At 37.3% G+C, this 13,262-nt stretch overlaps 1 protein-coding gene across 1 annotated transcript; it reads left to right on the top strand.

Annotated features, from left to right (window-relative positions):
* The first annotated feature begins 669 nt into the window (after positions 1 to 669).
* pcgf5a (polycomb group ring finger 5a) lies at positions 670 to 11,766 on the top strand. The gene is made up of 9 exons (XM_067455574.1): positions 670 to 874; positions 2,421 to 2,669; positions 3,514 to 3,610; positions 3,711 to 3,766; positions 3,981 to 4,040; positions 4,145 to 4,290; positions 4,419 to 4,517; positions 4,815 to 4,904; positions 8,583 to 11,766. Exons 2-9 carry the CDS (start codon positions 2,558 to 2,560, stop codon positions 8,628 to 8,630), a joined length of 708 nt encoding a protein of 235 aa, XP_067311675.1. The 5' UTR covers positions 670 to 874; positions 2,421 to 2,557; the 3' UTR covers positions 8,631 to 11,766.
* Positions 11,767 to 13,262: the final 1,496 nt, after the last annotated feature.

Genomic DNA, 13,262 nt, shown 5'->3' on the forward strand with positions numbered 1-13,262 from the left:
CTTGAGTCATAATCAATGTCCTCTTCAGCAGTGATTTTGCTTGCTGGTTTAAAATAGCCTACGTATAGTTAAATGCTGCATATAATACTGAAATGTAAATTAATTAAATTCTAAACGTTTTTTGTAGTTTGTGTAAGGAGGTGAACATAAGTTAAAGTGAACCCCGTAAAATACATTCAGGAGGTATATATAATGAAGGAAGATTTAATAAAGGCATGTAAAACAAAAGTTTGAACTTCTCATCAAGACAAAAAACTTAAATATTTAAAATGTAAATATATAATACATTAGGCTATAATAAAGACTAGTGTCGTATTATCGGGGCATGTTGTCACAGGGGTTAATTTATTTTGTCATGTTGTCACAAAGGTTGTTTTATTTTGAAATGTATTAATACATATAAAAACATCAGAGCCAAAACGTATTGTCAGCGTGTCGGATATATATATATATATATATATATATATATATATATATATATATATATATATATATATATATATATATATATATATATATATATATATATATATATACAAACACACAATTCAATCTGTCTTTGTACTGGTCCAAGTCATTTTCTCTTAATAATGTAACGAATGTAGAGAAACTGTTCTGAACTGTTCGCTCCCTCCGCTGGTATCAATCTTCACAGCACCGCGTAAACAAGCGCGTGAGTCCCCCGCCCCTTCTCTGCGCGAGCGCTCCTCTCTCTGCGCGTGCTGCTGCCAGTTCCGTGTCGGCCGCGAGTTTACCAGCCACGCACTGCCTGCACGCGCTCAATTCTACGCCGGGCTGCAACGATGTGACTCTCTCTGGCTTTTCAGTCTCCATTAACGGCCCAGCACAGAGCGAGGCGAGGGGATACGTAACGGTAAGTGTATCTCGGATGGCCACGAAACGTGGGAATCTGCGCTACGTTATCGGTTTGGGGGCACCGAATGTGTGTAAAGTTTGGGGAGGGGAGAAATTGTGTCATGTGGTACGACAGAGGCTGTGTGGCCGTCAGTCCGCACTAGTGGAGCAGATAGATACATCATTATAGAATGTTAAAACGACGACGCGAGACGAGCTCAACTTGCCATGTGTTATAATTTCCATGGGGATGACGTCACGCAGTCCTTGACGCCGTGCGCACCGCACAGCTAGCGCTGATGAGATAACGGGACTGTGACACACTACGCGTTTCGGATGCACACTAAAAGCTTCATATGAACAGGTTATGGGTTTATAGTGCGTTTAAAAGGGACGATCACAATCCATTTATGTTAGTTATTAATCGAATAGCAGCCTATGAGTTTCTGTTTTCCTCTTATACAAATATGTATTACATAAAAGGCAGAGAGCATCGTAAGGAGTACGTCATCGTGAAAAATTATTAACCGATGGCGTTGTGTTTCTCAAACACAGTAACAGTGCATGTGTAATGTGTAAATCTGTTTAAAAGTTTAACCCTCAGAGACCCAAGTAGTCTATTTACAAGTGTATGTTCTCGTTAAGTGCTACTAGTTATAAAAAACAACATTTTTGTGAATTTCGACTTCAAAAACGACGAACTTATAGTATAGTCGTATAGTGCCATACTATAGGGGCATGTTGTCACATAGGGGTCAATATGTGCAATGGCATACTTTCATGTCATGTTTAAAGGCCTGTAATGATCACTTCGAGTAGTTTATCTTTGATTTAGTTATTTTCAGTCTATTTATCTGTATTCATTTGCTTAACAGAATTAAGAAAGAACAGTTCAAATGTTTACTTGAAAAAATAGGCTATTTGTTTAAAGGCATAGCTTATTGTATAGTTTTCTTTTTCCCCACCAAAACATTTGCTGTGGTAGTTCAGAGTGTTACTTTAAACTAAAAATAAATGAATAGATGTTAATAAATTGGTTAATTAAGTGTTGCGATTTAGTGAAATGCATTGGTGAAACATTCCGAACCTTGTCTGACCCACAAAAAAATATTATTTCATTCTACTTGCTAGAAGACTTCACTCAGTACTAAATTTAGTTTTAAATGGGCAAGACTTTGTTGTGTGTGCATTTGATGCAAAAGAAAGAGGGCCTCAATATTCTGCAGTATCTGGTGGTTATATTATGACCACACAAACTTAACATCAAGCCAATGAAAACTCAAAAGAACTCCTGAAATGACACACCCTTTGCTTTCCTCGTCTCTTCTGACAGGGACTTTCCTAAAAGTTTTCATACTGAATGGAGTCCTGAACTCTACACTTTGACTAACAAGGTTCAGTTCAAGTCTGTTTGAGTTGGACTGTTTTTAAAACCAAATATGTGGTGTAATCAGTTTTGATACCTTGCTTGTTGTGTGGCATTAAAATATGTAACTGAAAATTCAAACTAAAAGTTGGTAATTGGTATTCTAACAATAAACCTATGTTTTATTTTAATGCTAGAGTCAATCTCAACAATAATGTCTTCAGATCAGAGTTACAACTGCCTCAAAACAGAGGCAATGATGGAATCACCGTGGCAACCCTATGTGGGAGCGCAGGCAACAGTGTGAATCTCCTGACCTCTGACCTTTGAGTCGAGATGGCGACCCACCGAAAGCACCTGATCCGAGATTTCAACAGACACATAACCTGCTCAATTTGCCATGGATACCTGATCAAGCCCACCGCTGTCACGGAATGCCTGCACACTTGTGAGTAATTCATGTCTCGCTCATCTGCATTATGTTCTCTATGACCATATCTCTTTTCTGATAATAAAAACAAACCTAATCCTTCTTCTCCCCAAATAGTTTTATCTTTCTTTGGTGTTGTAATCTTCATTATCAAAAATAAGAACGAACTGGCCTGTTGTTCTGTTTCATTATATGATGAGTGTATTTGAAGGTTTGTGTAAAATGTGTATGGTTCAGCTATATCCTGAAAAAGGGCTGCTATTATTGTCATTAATATGTAATGGAAAACGGAATTATGAAAATGGAAAATTAATATGAAAATGGAAAATGTTATTTAAATAAAAGTAAAAACAGTAATATTGTAAAGAAAAAAAGTATTTAAATGAAATGTATTCCTGTGATGGCAAAGTTGTATTTTTATCAGCCATTATTTAACTCGTCATTGTCACATGATCTTTCAGAAATCATTCTAATATGCTTTGGTACTCAAGATTTTTTTTTATTATTAATTTTAAATAACACTTTTCACTGTTTAATATTTTTGGGGAAACATTCAAAATAACATTTATTTGAAATATAAATCTTTTTTTAGCATTGTCTTTAATGCATCCTTGCTAAATAAAAATATATATTTCTTAAAAATAAAACATACTGCCCCCAAACTTTTCAACGGTTGTGTATGTTGAACAGTTATTTTAAATGCAGACATTTTTCATTTTTTAATTATTTATTATTATTTTAACATCAGTGAGCTTCAATTTAAGTTTTAAAACGTTTTAAAGTTTTAGAGTACTTTGCCCTCATTCTTTCATTATCTTGTCCCTCTTCTGTTCTTCCTTCTCTTCCTTTTCCACTCTCCTAGTTTGTAAGAGTTGTATTGTTCAGCACTTTGAGGAGAGTAATGAGTGTCCAGAATGTGGGATACAGGTCCATGAAACCAATCCTTTAGAGATGCTGAGGTAACCAAACTCACCCTCTCTCATTTCTCACATGCACAGATTAAGTACACACACAAGTCCTCTGTGTTTTATTTGGTATCTTGGCTTCACTTTTTTGCAGGCTAGATAAAACCCTGGAGGAGATCATCTTCAAGCTGGTGCCTGGACTAAGAGAGAGTGAGATTTGTATACACACACACACACACACAAACATATATATATAGAGAGAGAGCGAGAGCGAGAGAGAGAGACACAGAGACTTTATCCTATATAATGCACTTCAGAGATGCACTCTGTAGGTCATGTAGTTGTGCTTTGGTTGGTACATGTTTCTATATCTGTAAATTGATTCTTAATGTACTTTCTTTAAATTATTGTGTTTATTTACTAGAGGAGGAACAACAGGAAAGTGAGTTTTGGAGAAAAAATAAAATCAAAGCAAATGGAGAAGGTAATAATTAACTATTCTATACACAACCCCTCACACACACAGTCACATGTACCACACATACAGTAAATATACCAATATATTTTAAGATTTCCTTTGTCTTATAGATGGCCCTAGGGCTAAGAAAGCTCATCTGAGTGATGAAGAGGATGATGATGGGAAAGGTGGAGACTACCACAGGAGTGATCCTCAGATCGCTATTTGCCTGGACTGTTTACGTAACAATGGCCAATCAGGAGAAAGCATAGTTAAGGTGCACAGAGACAGTATAGTTCAATATAATGTGTGTATATGTTGGGTTGTGTGTGTGTGTGTGTGTGTGTGTGTGTGTGTACGTGCATGTTTATAATTTGCACCCCATAAACCCTGTCTCTGAAACAGGGTTTAATGAAGAAATTCATCCGTTGCTCCACCCGTGTTACGGTGGGAACCATTAAGAAGTTCCTCTGTGTAAAATTGAAGCTGCCAAGCTCTTATGAGGTAAAATATTGTTTTATTACAGTCTCACTGGGCTGTCAATGCATTTGTGTGAGTGTACTGAGAATTAATAGGGTTCTTTACAGTTCAACTACAGATATTAATAAATAAGCCCTTGATGGGATTTACCCGTCAGTTGTGATACTTAATATTCAATGAAAATTGTTTCTGAGGATGTTTTTCTTAGCCTCTCCTGTTCAATGTTTGACTAAGTGCATATATAACACAATGCCATAGTTTTAATGTGCCTATTATTATTTCATAAAGCTTATAAAACATGCTTGTCTGTGTTTTGTACAGCTCGACGTTTTGTGTAACGGGGAGATCATGGGGAAAGACCACACCCTGGAATTCATCTACCGCACTCGCTGGAGACTTCAGGGTGACAGCGTAAGTGTGTATGGGTCAATTTCTACCAACATTGTTTGGACTGAATGTCCCCCAAGGATAGTAAAACCAGAATGACTTACATTACATGGACCAGCCTACCATCTTCAGAGGAAAATGGCTTTATAAACACGTATTTTCTACAGGGTTCATGGATGGAAAAATATCATTATCTCAGTGTAAAAACAATAGAAGTCATTGGAAAGTCACCACCATTATTGAAAAGCAAATGTACATGTGTATGTGTTTATGTGTGTGTTTGCAAGATTACCTTTTAAGTTATTTTTAGGGCTGTCAAAGTAACTGCACACTTAGGTTACAGCTTTTTAAATTTACCGTCACATTCACCAAATCTGGTAATAATACTATTTTATTCTGCTGTTGGCCTGTGATGCTGATATGGTAATACAATCAAATACTACCACTACTACTATTCTGCGTTCTAAAAACCTATTAAATAATGAGATTAATTGTGATTGTTTTATTCAGGCATTCTAGTTTTTATCAGTAAGAACAAAGCAAAGCTACATATAGTTTTGTCACCAAAACACTTACTAAAAACTTCATATTTTCCCTGATAACACTTTAAAGGTGCACTATGTAGTATTTTTGCAGTAAAATATCCAAGAACTAGCCTGACAAGCCAGACCCACATCAAGATGTTTGGTCTGGAAACTCACCATTGACGGGGCTCAATCCGAGGGGCGGGATAAACGGTTGTCTTTCAAACTCCCTCTGCACGCGATAGGATAGCGCTACCACTAACCAGAGCAACGAAGGTGAAACAGAGCTTGTTGATAGATTAAACATTCGCTGTATCCAGTTAGGCGAATACAGCTCAGAAGGGTATTGAGAGTTGCTAGACGACACTCGCGGCAGATTAAATTTGCTGCCGCTAGGGTGCATCTAGATTTCTAGGCTATCCAAGAACCACTAGACCAGTGTAATATATTTTGTTCATTTGAGTACTTACAATATCGCAAATGTTTCCAACTATTTGTAAATTGTGAGAAAATTGCTATTTTAACCAAGGAACGGGAACGTCTGAGGGAGTCATATCTGTGTTACCCTCGGGTTCCAGTTTTATTTGACAGAAGTGCTTTACTCTTAGCAGTGTGCAAAAAGTGACAGCAGCCGCCGAGCAAATGCACAGTAACATATCTACACACTCAAATGTATATAATATGATAAATAGAGCTGCGTTACCTCATACCCATGATCGGAAAAGCGGAAATAGCACTGGCGCCTGTAGACTGTGTCCCGTCATATTAAAAGTCCCGCTGCTCACAAGTCGTTTGTTGTTCATCTCATTAACAATCGCTCCAGCTGCCTTGCTCAGCTCTACAACACTTTGTCCTGCTCTACTTCCTACTACAGTAACATTAATAATCGCATCAATGAACATGATTTCTGCCAGACTCCCATCCCGACAGTGCTGGGTGTAATTAGTTACAGTAATTTAATTACTTTTCCCTTGAAAAAGTAAAGTAAGGAATTACTTTTATTTTTTCTGTAATTTAAATACAGTTACTTCTGATGTAATTGAAGTAAATACTAAATATAATTATACATAATTCAATTGTGGACTTAACATTAACATTTAGAGTCTCATGTTTTTATGTATCCTTCTCACATTTGTAATACTTTGGACAGTTAATAAGAGTAATTTATGTAGTTTCATACTATGTATTTGAATGAATTACAAGAGCCGTTTCATGTCTAACCCTTTTTACACTGTTAAAGACTTGGATTCCCATCCTAAACATAGACAAAGTTTCAAAAACTAAGTTGGACGTTTGATGGAGTATTTCTGTGTCAAAAATACTCCTTCCGGTTTCTCACAAGTTTCGGAGAGTTTTTTTCCAGTATGGGTTCCGCTTGACGTCGGTAGAGCGGAAGATCCTTGTATGGGCTGTACGGGCTCTTCTCCCGGAAGGGTGCGCCCGCGTGACTAGATGCACGCAGCCCAAAAACACTGCTCTCAGGTGCAGCAGATCCACTAGTCCGTGCTACACGTCTGTCGCGCCGCACTCCACTTTATTCCTATGGGTGACATCAAATGACTTTAACGCTTCAGCGCAGCCAGTGCTGCATTTGAACCGATTTGAACGCAGAAATGACGGGAAGCGTCACAACATACGCTTCGTTCGTGTTGCAAAAGTGGATCTCCACAGTCACTTCTGTCACAGGACATCACGAAATCAACAGTTACCAAAGAAGTGTGTTTTTGTTTTGCTACTGCTAAGGTTTAGTCGCATACAATAGTCCATAAACCGAATCATGTCCTCATAAACTGCGAGTAAACACACACAAATGTAGACAGGCCACTAAATACAGTACATACCACAGAGACGGACGTCCTGCTGTTGTTCCTTCTGTTCAATTTATTTCAGCCTCCGGATCTGATTCTGGATCATATATGTATTAGTTTGAATCTGATTTAGGGCAGCGTTTTCTTCTCCACGCTTGAGGACGTCACCGTTTTGTGCACGCTCGTCATTCTTTAGCTCCGCCCACACGATACGCCTCCATCCGCTCGTTTTTCCCCCCGGAAAGACTCGGTACAGCCTATATTACTCTTATGAATATAATAAAACTTCGGAGATATGAAGGATGCAATACTACTCTATAGGTACTCAAGAATGACATGAGATTGACTGAAACTGAGTGTCCCCCCCCCCCCCCCAAATACTTTTTGGAGAGAGTAATTTGTACAGTAATCTAATTACACTATTGAAGATGTAATTAGTAACTAGTAATTAATAACTTTTTAAGAGTAACTTACCCAACACTGATCAAGAAGCTGCGCTCAAACGTGGCATCATCAAACTACGCCTTTGTTTTGAATAGGCACCCTCTAGCGGACGGAAAAGTTGCATAGTGCACCTTAAAAGCCAGTATAAAACAGAAATGGAACTCTAATTTTATTGTAAACTATTTATTACATTTTTTTGTAACTCATATAGTCCACTTAAACCCAGCACTTTTCTTACAATCGACCGCAAGCTCGCATTTAGATCTGCCTCCATCCAATCAACAATGGATGGGTAGAACCAAGACCCACCGTGCATTTTTTTCACTTGGATATATGTCACAATATGGAATATGGAAAAAAAAACCTCACTACTTTTGTTTCATTGTTTGTTATAATTACAATATAAAAGTTAATTATTTAATTGTCTTCATAGCATCACATTCATTTCACACATAAATATATATTTTTTATAAATTAAAATATATAGCTGCCTTTATATTTTAGGATAGGGGATCATCATATTATATTCTGAATCTTTGCCTTTAAAAAGTTTGAAAGACTAGAGACTAAACTTTGTAAATGATTGAAAAGTTAGTTTGACCCTGAAAATGTGGGTATGTGTTCATGAGAAGTGTGAACAGCTGTCTCGGAGTTGGTGGTGATTGTGGGGGGCAGAGGCAAAAAAAAGAAGAGAACCTTGCTCACAGCTACTGACAGATCTATGAGTCATATTTCTCCAGTTACACACACACACATGCACACTAGAGGTTGATATAAAATCAGAGGACACAATGATGGCCATAGGTTTGTGTCCTTGCCTTTTACACCACAAGATAATAGGAGACAACTATGACAATATAATGGATATGATGTGGTGCTTGAAATAGAAAATGTGAAGTCATTCTTTACTTTTGTTTTCACCCCAGGCTTACCCCATGGTTCTCGAATACCGTCCAAGGATTGACTTTGGTTAAACAGCACTTACGGCTTTGTGGAAATCTCATGCAGACTGATGTCAAGAGATGGACAAAAAGCAGAAAAACTGAATGATTGTGCCTCTGTTGAAAATCAACAACACAAAGCTTCATGACTGACAGGACTGCTCTCCTTCCTGTGCTCTGCTTCAGCCTCTACTTCTCCATTCCTCCCTCCTCCATGTTCCTGTTTGACAGTTGTGGCTCCGCCCACTGGCACTGTATCAAGTTTGATGATTATATTCCTCCAAAGCTTTCTCTGCATGTTGTCTCTATGACAACGCCTTAGCGTTCAGCGGCCCGTTGGGATTATCTGATAGCAATCTAGCACAGAAAGTAAGCTAAAACTCGTCGCAAAGCTGCGTCTTGGCCAGGTGACAGGAGAGAAAGGAAATGGAGACGATTTTAAAATGAAGTCTCGATAGAAGGTAGATTTTAGAATGTTTTATTAGGTGTTTTTATCCAAGAGTTTGCACTAGAGGCAAATCCAAATGTCTCGCTGTAGTGTTCCTGTTCTGTCTTACCTTTTACACACTCTCTCTCTTTACTTTACTTTACTTTTCTTTCCAGCGCTCACCGCCCACATTGTCCCTCATAAATTCAGTGACTCTTTTTCATGTCATCATTCTCTCTTTCTTTCGCTCACACACACACACACACACTCTCACTCTCTTTCTCAGCCGTTTTCCATCTTCCCTCACACTCATTTTTCTCCAATGGTGTTTTTGGCTCTAGTCTGAAGTATTGATGGATCTCATTCAGTTGGAATTGAATGAGAGCACTGTAGATGTCCCAAAATAACAGCACTGAAAAGCACTCTGGGTAAGCATTTTTCCTTCACACTGTTCTAAGGCCAAGTCTTACATTTACCCAAACCAAATCATTTTCTTAATAGAAATTAAAATGACATAAGATTAACTGATGCCAAATATGCTTATTGCATTAATTCATTGAAAATTCTTTAAAAACAGCTGAATGGGGAATGACTGAAGGGCGCCAGCTGCATCTCTCTAAGAGCAGCTTTGGCTCACAGTCTGTTAGTTGTAAACATTCTGTTGTTTCCTGTTTATTCAGAAATATATTTGAGATATTCCAATCAAATCCACCTCAACAGATGATTGAGTTTTTAAACCCCAGAATGTCAATAATATCATTATTTACAGTGTATATTGAGTGAAATGCAGCAAAATGCCATACTGATGCAACAATTTTTGGTGGATCAAAATTAAGTTCAAAACGTGTTTTATTGTATGCACTTTCTAAAAATGTGTGAAGTGTAGGAAAAAAATTGTGCAAGAAACATGCAATAATAAACATGCAAAGTGGAAGAAAAGTCAAAATCTGATATTTCTCAGTGTAGTCCTCTACTACGCGGCTATATCAAGTCATGGAGTTAAAATTTAGTCGTCGTATTTTAAATATTAAGGATGTTTTTTGGAGCATTAGTTCAGATAAGGTGATAGGTTAACTTTGTAAGTTTGTTTACATGACAATGTACATCTTTAATCTATGTGTAGTGGGCTATGATAGGAATCATTTAAAATCATAAAAGTGAACGCCAAAACTGAAAAAAGTTGCCAAACCCATTTCATGAACATTCTCAGAATGCTTTTTGAGAATTAAGGGTTCAAAACATGGAACGTTGCCAATCAAGATTATATTCGTAAAATGTTTTGTAGAAAAGGATTACATGAATCATTATGTGAACCTTTGATTCGGATCATCTCAGGGGGTGACAACTGGTGAAATGAGGGTTTGTCCTGTGTTCTGAAGTAAGTTTTGGAATCAAGGAATCTTAATGGATGTTAGAAATTAGAGTTGCTTCAGTGCTGTAAGTCAAAAGATAAATCTAGAATGAGAATTGCTCAGCAACACTGTTTTAAGTGGATTGTACCTATGTCTACCAATAGTAAAATTATATTTGTCCAAATGTTTCTTATGAAAAGCTAAAACTTCATGTTATACCAACATGATGTATTGTACTTAATCTTAAAAATCATTTGCACTGTCTGTCAGTTCAGTGGAATTCTTGACGTTGTTGTTTAGGACAAAGGCCACTGGCTGCTCTCCAAAATCCAATTTCCTCCCCACTAAAAAAACATGCAAATCAAATATAAAGTGTCTTTGAGCTCTGATTATAAATACAATGTATTTTTGTATGTTGAAGCACTTATGTATATTTGAACCTATAATCAAAAGATTTTGTCAATGCTTGTCTTTTTCCTAATAGATGATGCTGCTTGGGGTAATTTATTCCTTTTTTTATACGTCCCACCGCCTGCTATATGTGTTCCCCTTGTAAAATGTTCGCACTGTACATGAAAAGCTACCTAATGCTGTTCATTACATATTGTTATTTAATTAATGAACATTAAAATGTTACAAAAATAGTGGATTTTCTTCGACTATATTCCATGAATATATATTTGCAATATATACTTGTTAGAGATTAAAATGGCCTGAGGGCAGCAGACCTTAAGACAGAAGCTAAAACCTTTGAAGTAGTTGAAAGCGTTCTTCAAAACAACCATTTCAAGTGTGTGCTGATATTAGTGTGTGAGAGTTTAAATCTGACAATGAAAAACAAAGACAAGAATGTTCCTTCTTTTAGACTGTTTCTATGCACTGCTCCGTTCTCTCTCTCTCTCTCTCTCTCTCTCTCTCTCTCTCTCTCTCTCTCTCTCTCTCTCTCTCTCTCTCTCTCTCTCTTCTTCCCTACTCATGCACAAGAAAGTGGAATGTGACATGCATTCTTCTTTTAGTCTGTGCATCACTTGTTCAGCTGTCTGTTTGCCCTGTCGTTCATCTTGCAAAAGAGAAGGTCAAAAATACTTTATAAAGGGCAAAGGCAACACACACACATAATCACAAATATGTCCATGCCTGGCAACACTTATTTTATTGTAGTTATGAACTGAAGTTGTTCAAATGTTTGCTGTAGGATTTTGGAAGAACCATGTCAGCAATAAGTTTGTTTGGATGTTTGCAGTACAGTGCAAGTGTTTGCAGATTTTGTAAACTGAAATAAATCAGTAACTCAAAATACTTTAAACATGAAACCTACATAATGAGACAAGAATATAAACATGTTCGAAACACATTCATCACACAAATGTAAATAAACAAAGAAAGCCTGCCACTGTCTTGCTCTCTTTTTTTATCTTCTCTTTCATCATAGCATGTCACAAACAACTCTATTTTCAGTCAGGATGAGTTGAAGAATTCACAGCTCATTTATTAAACAGAGAAAGTGAGACTGAATCCCTCCACCCCCTGCTAACACTCCAACATTAAACCATTACAGAAAAAAAGGGATCCCATTTCATCTACAAGCAAATATATATAGTGTTCTAAGGGTTAGTTTTGGTGGGAGGCCAATGTCATGTGATTTCAGCAGTTTGGAATCAATAATCAATATGCTGATTCATAACCTTTTGAATCTTTATTTGAGGATTGAAAAATAACCCGAAAGAGAAGACAATGCTGAATAAAGTAGTAGTTTTTGTGATTTTTGTGATCTCTCATTTCTGTCAATAGGAGGGAAGGAGAGATGTGAGGGAGGATTTTTCAGCCGGGACTTTTTACTGCGGCGAGTCGAAGTACTCTCATAAGTGCTATTCCGCCATACATTATAGTTCTCCTTTTTAATCCACTGAGAAAAGCACCACGTTTTATTTTGTCACCATACTTGATCGTTCAACTATTCGTGCAACTGTATTTAAATAGGGAAAATGTGGAGGTGTTTGGGCGCTTCTAACTTGATCTCTGTTTGGTACCATAGTTCAGTGGTTCCCAAACCTGTCCTAGGGACAACTCACCCCCCTAACACATTTAGTGTTTATCAATGGAGCCAAGTAGGGCCTATCTCTTTATCCGACCGATATATATATATAACGTATTTAAAAATGATTATGTAAGCATTTGCGCCATAAGTTCAGGATCAAATACAAGACTGTTCTTGTATTTTCTTTCTTGGGACAGAATATACATTACAACTATAATTTCAGATTGTACTAAGGCGGTTCCATATACAAGTGCTTTATTTGACATACTATTTTGATTCTTTGACGGTCACCATTAGCCAGTGCAACAAAAGGCCTTCTAAATGTGCAGGGAGACACAAACTAGTGTTTGATTTGTTATCCTCTTCACTCCTTGCTGCTTTGTTGCATCATTCTGTTGCCGTGTGTATTAGCCTGTCTATCCACTGGCTAACTTCATTATTTATGAGAGTCACAGTCAAAGTCCCTCCTGAATGCTGTCCAATGACTCACTAACACAACTGTTCTCTTATAAACCTGTCACTGGCCAGATAATGGAGCGGATCATTGGGTATATTCTGGTAGCTCTGTGTTCATTTGAATCTTGTTAACATGGATGATCTAATTGAAACTTCTCTTAGAGGTTGCTTTCGGTCACTTTCTTTCTCTATTTCTCTCACCTTTTCTTCCCATGAAGTCATAAGGTTGATGTCAGTGGTATCATGATCTTCCAAATTTAGACCTCAAGAACAGGCCACACGGCACCAATCTGATCATATATAGAAGTGACATCACCGACTTTCTTTTTTGGGAATGACACCCCAGTGTGCTGAGTTACATTTCAGTGATGACATCACCACTGTGCCAAAGG

The sequence above is a fragment of the Pseudorasbora parva genome, chromosome 10, assembly GCF_024679245.1.
Source record: "Pseudorasbora parva isolate DD20220531a chromosome 10, ASM2467924v1, whole genome shotgun sequence".
NCBI lineage: Eukaryota > Metazoa > Chordata > Actinopteri > Cypriniformes > Gobionidae > Pseudorasbora > Pseudorasbora parva.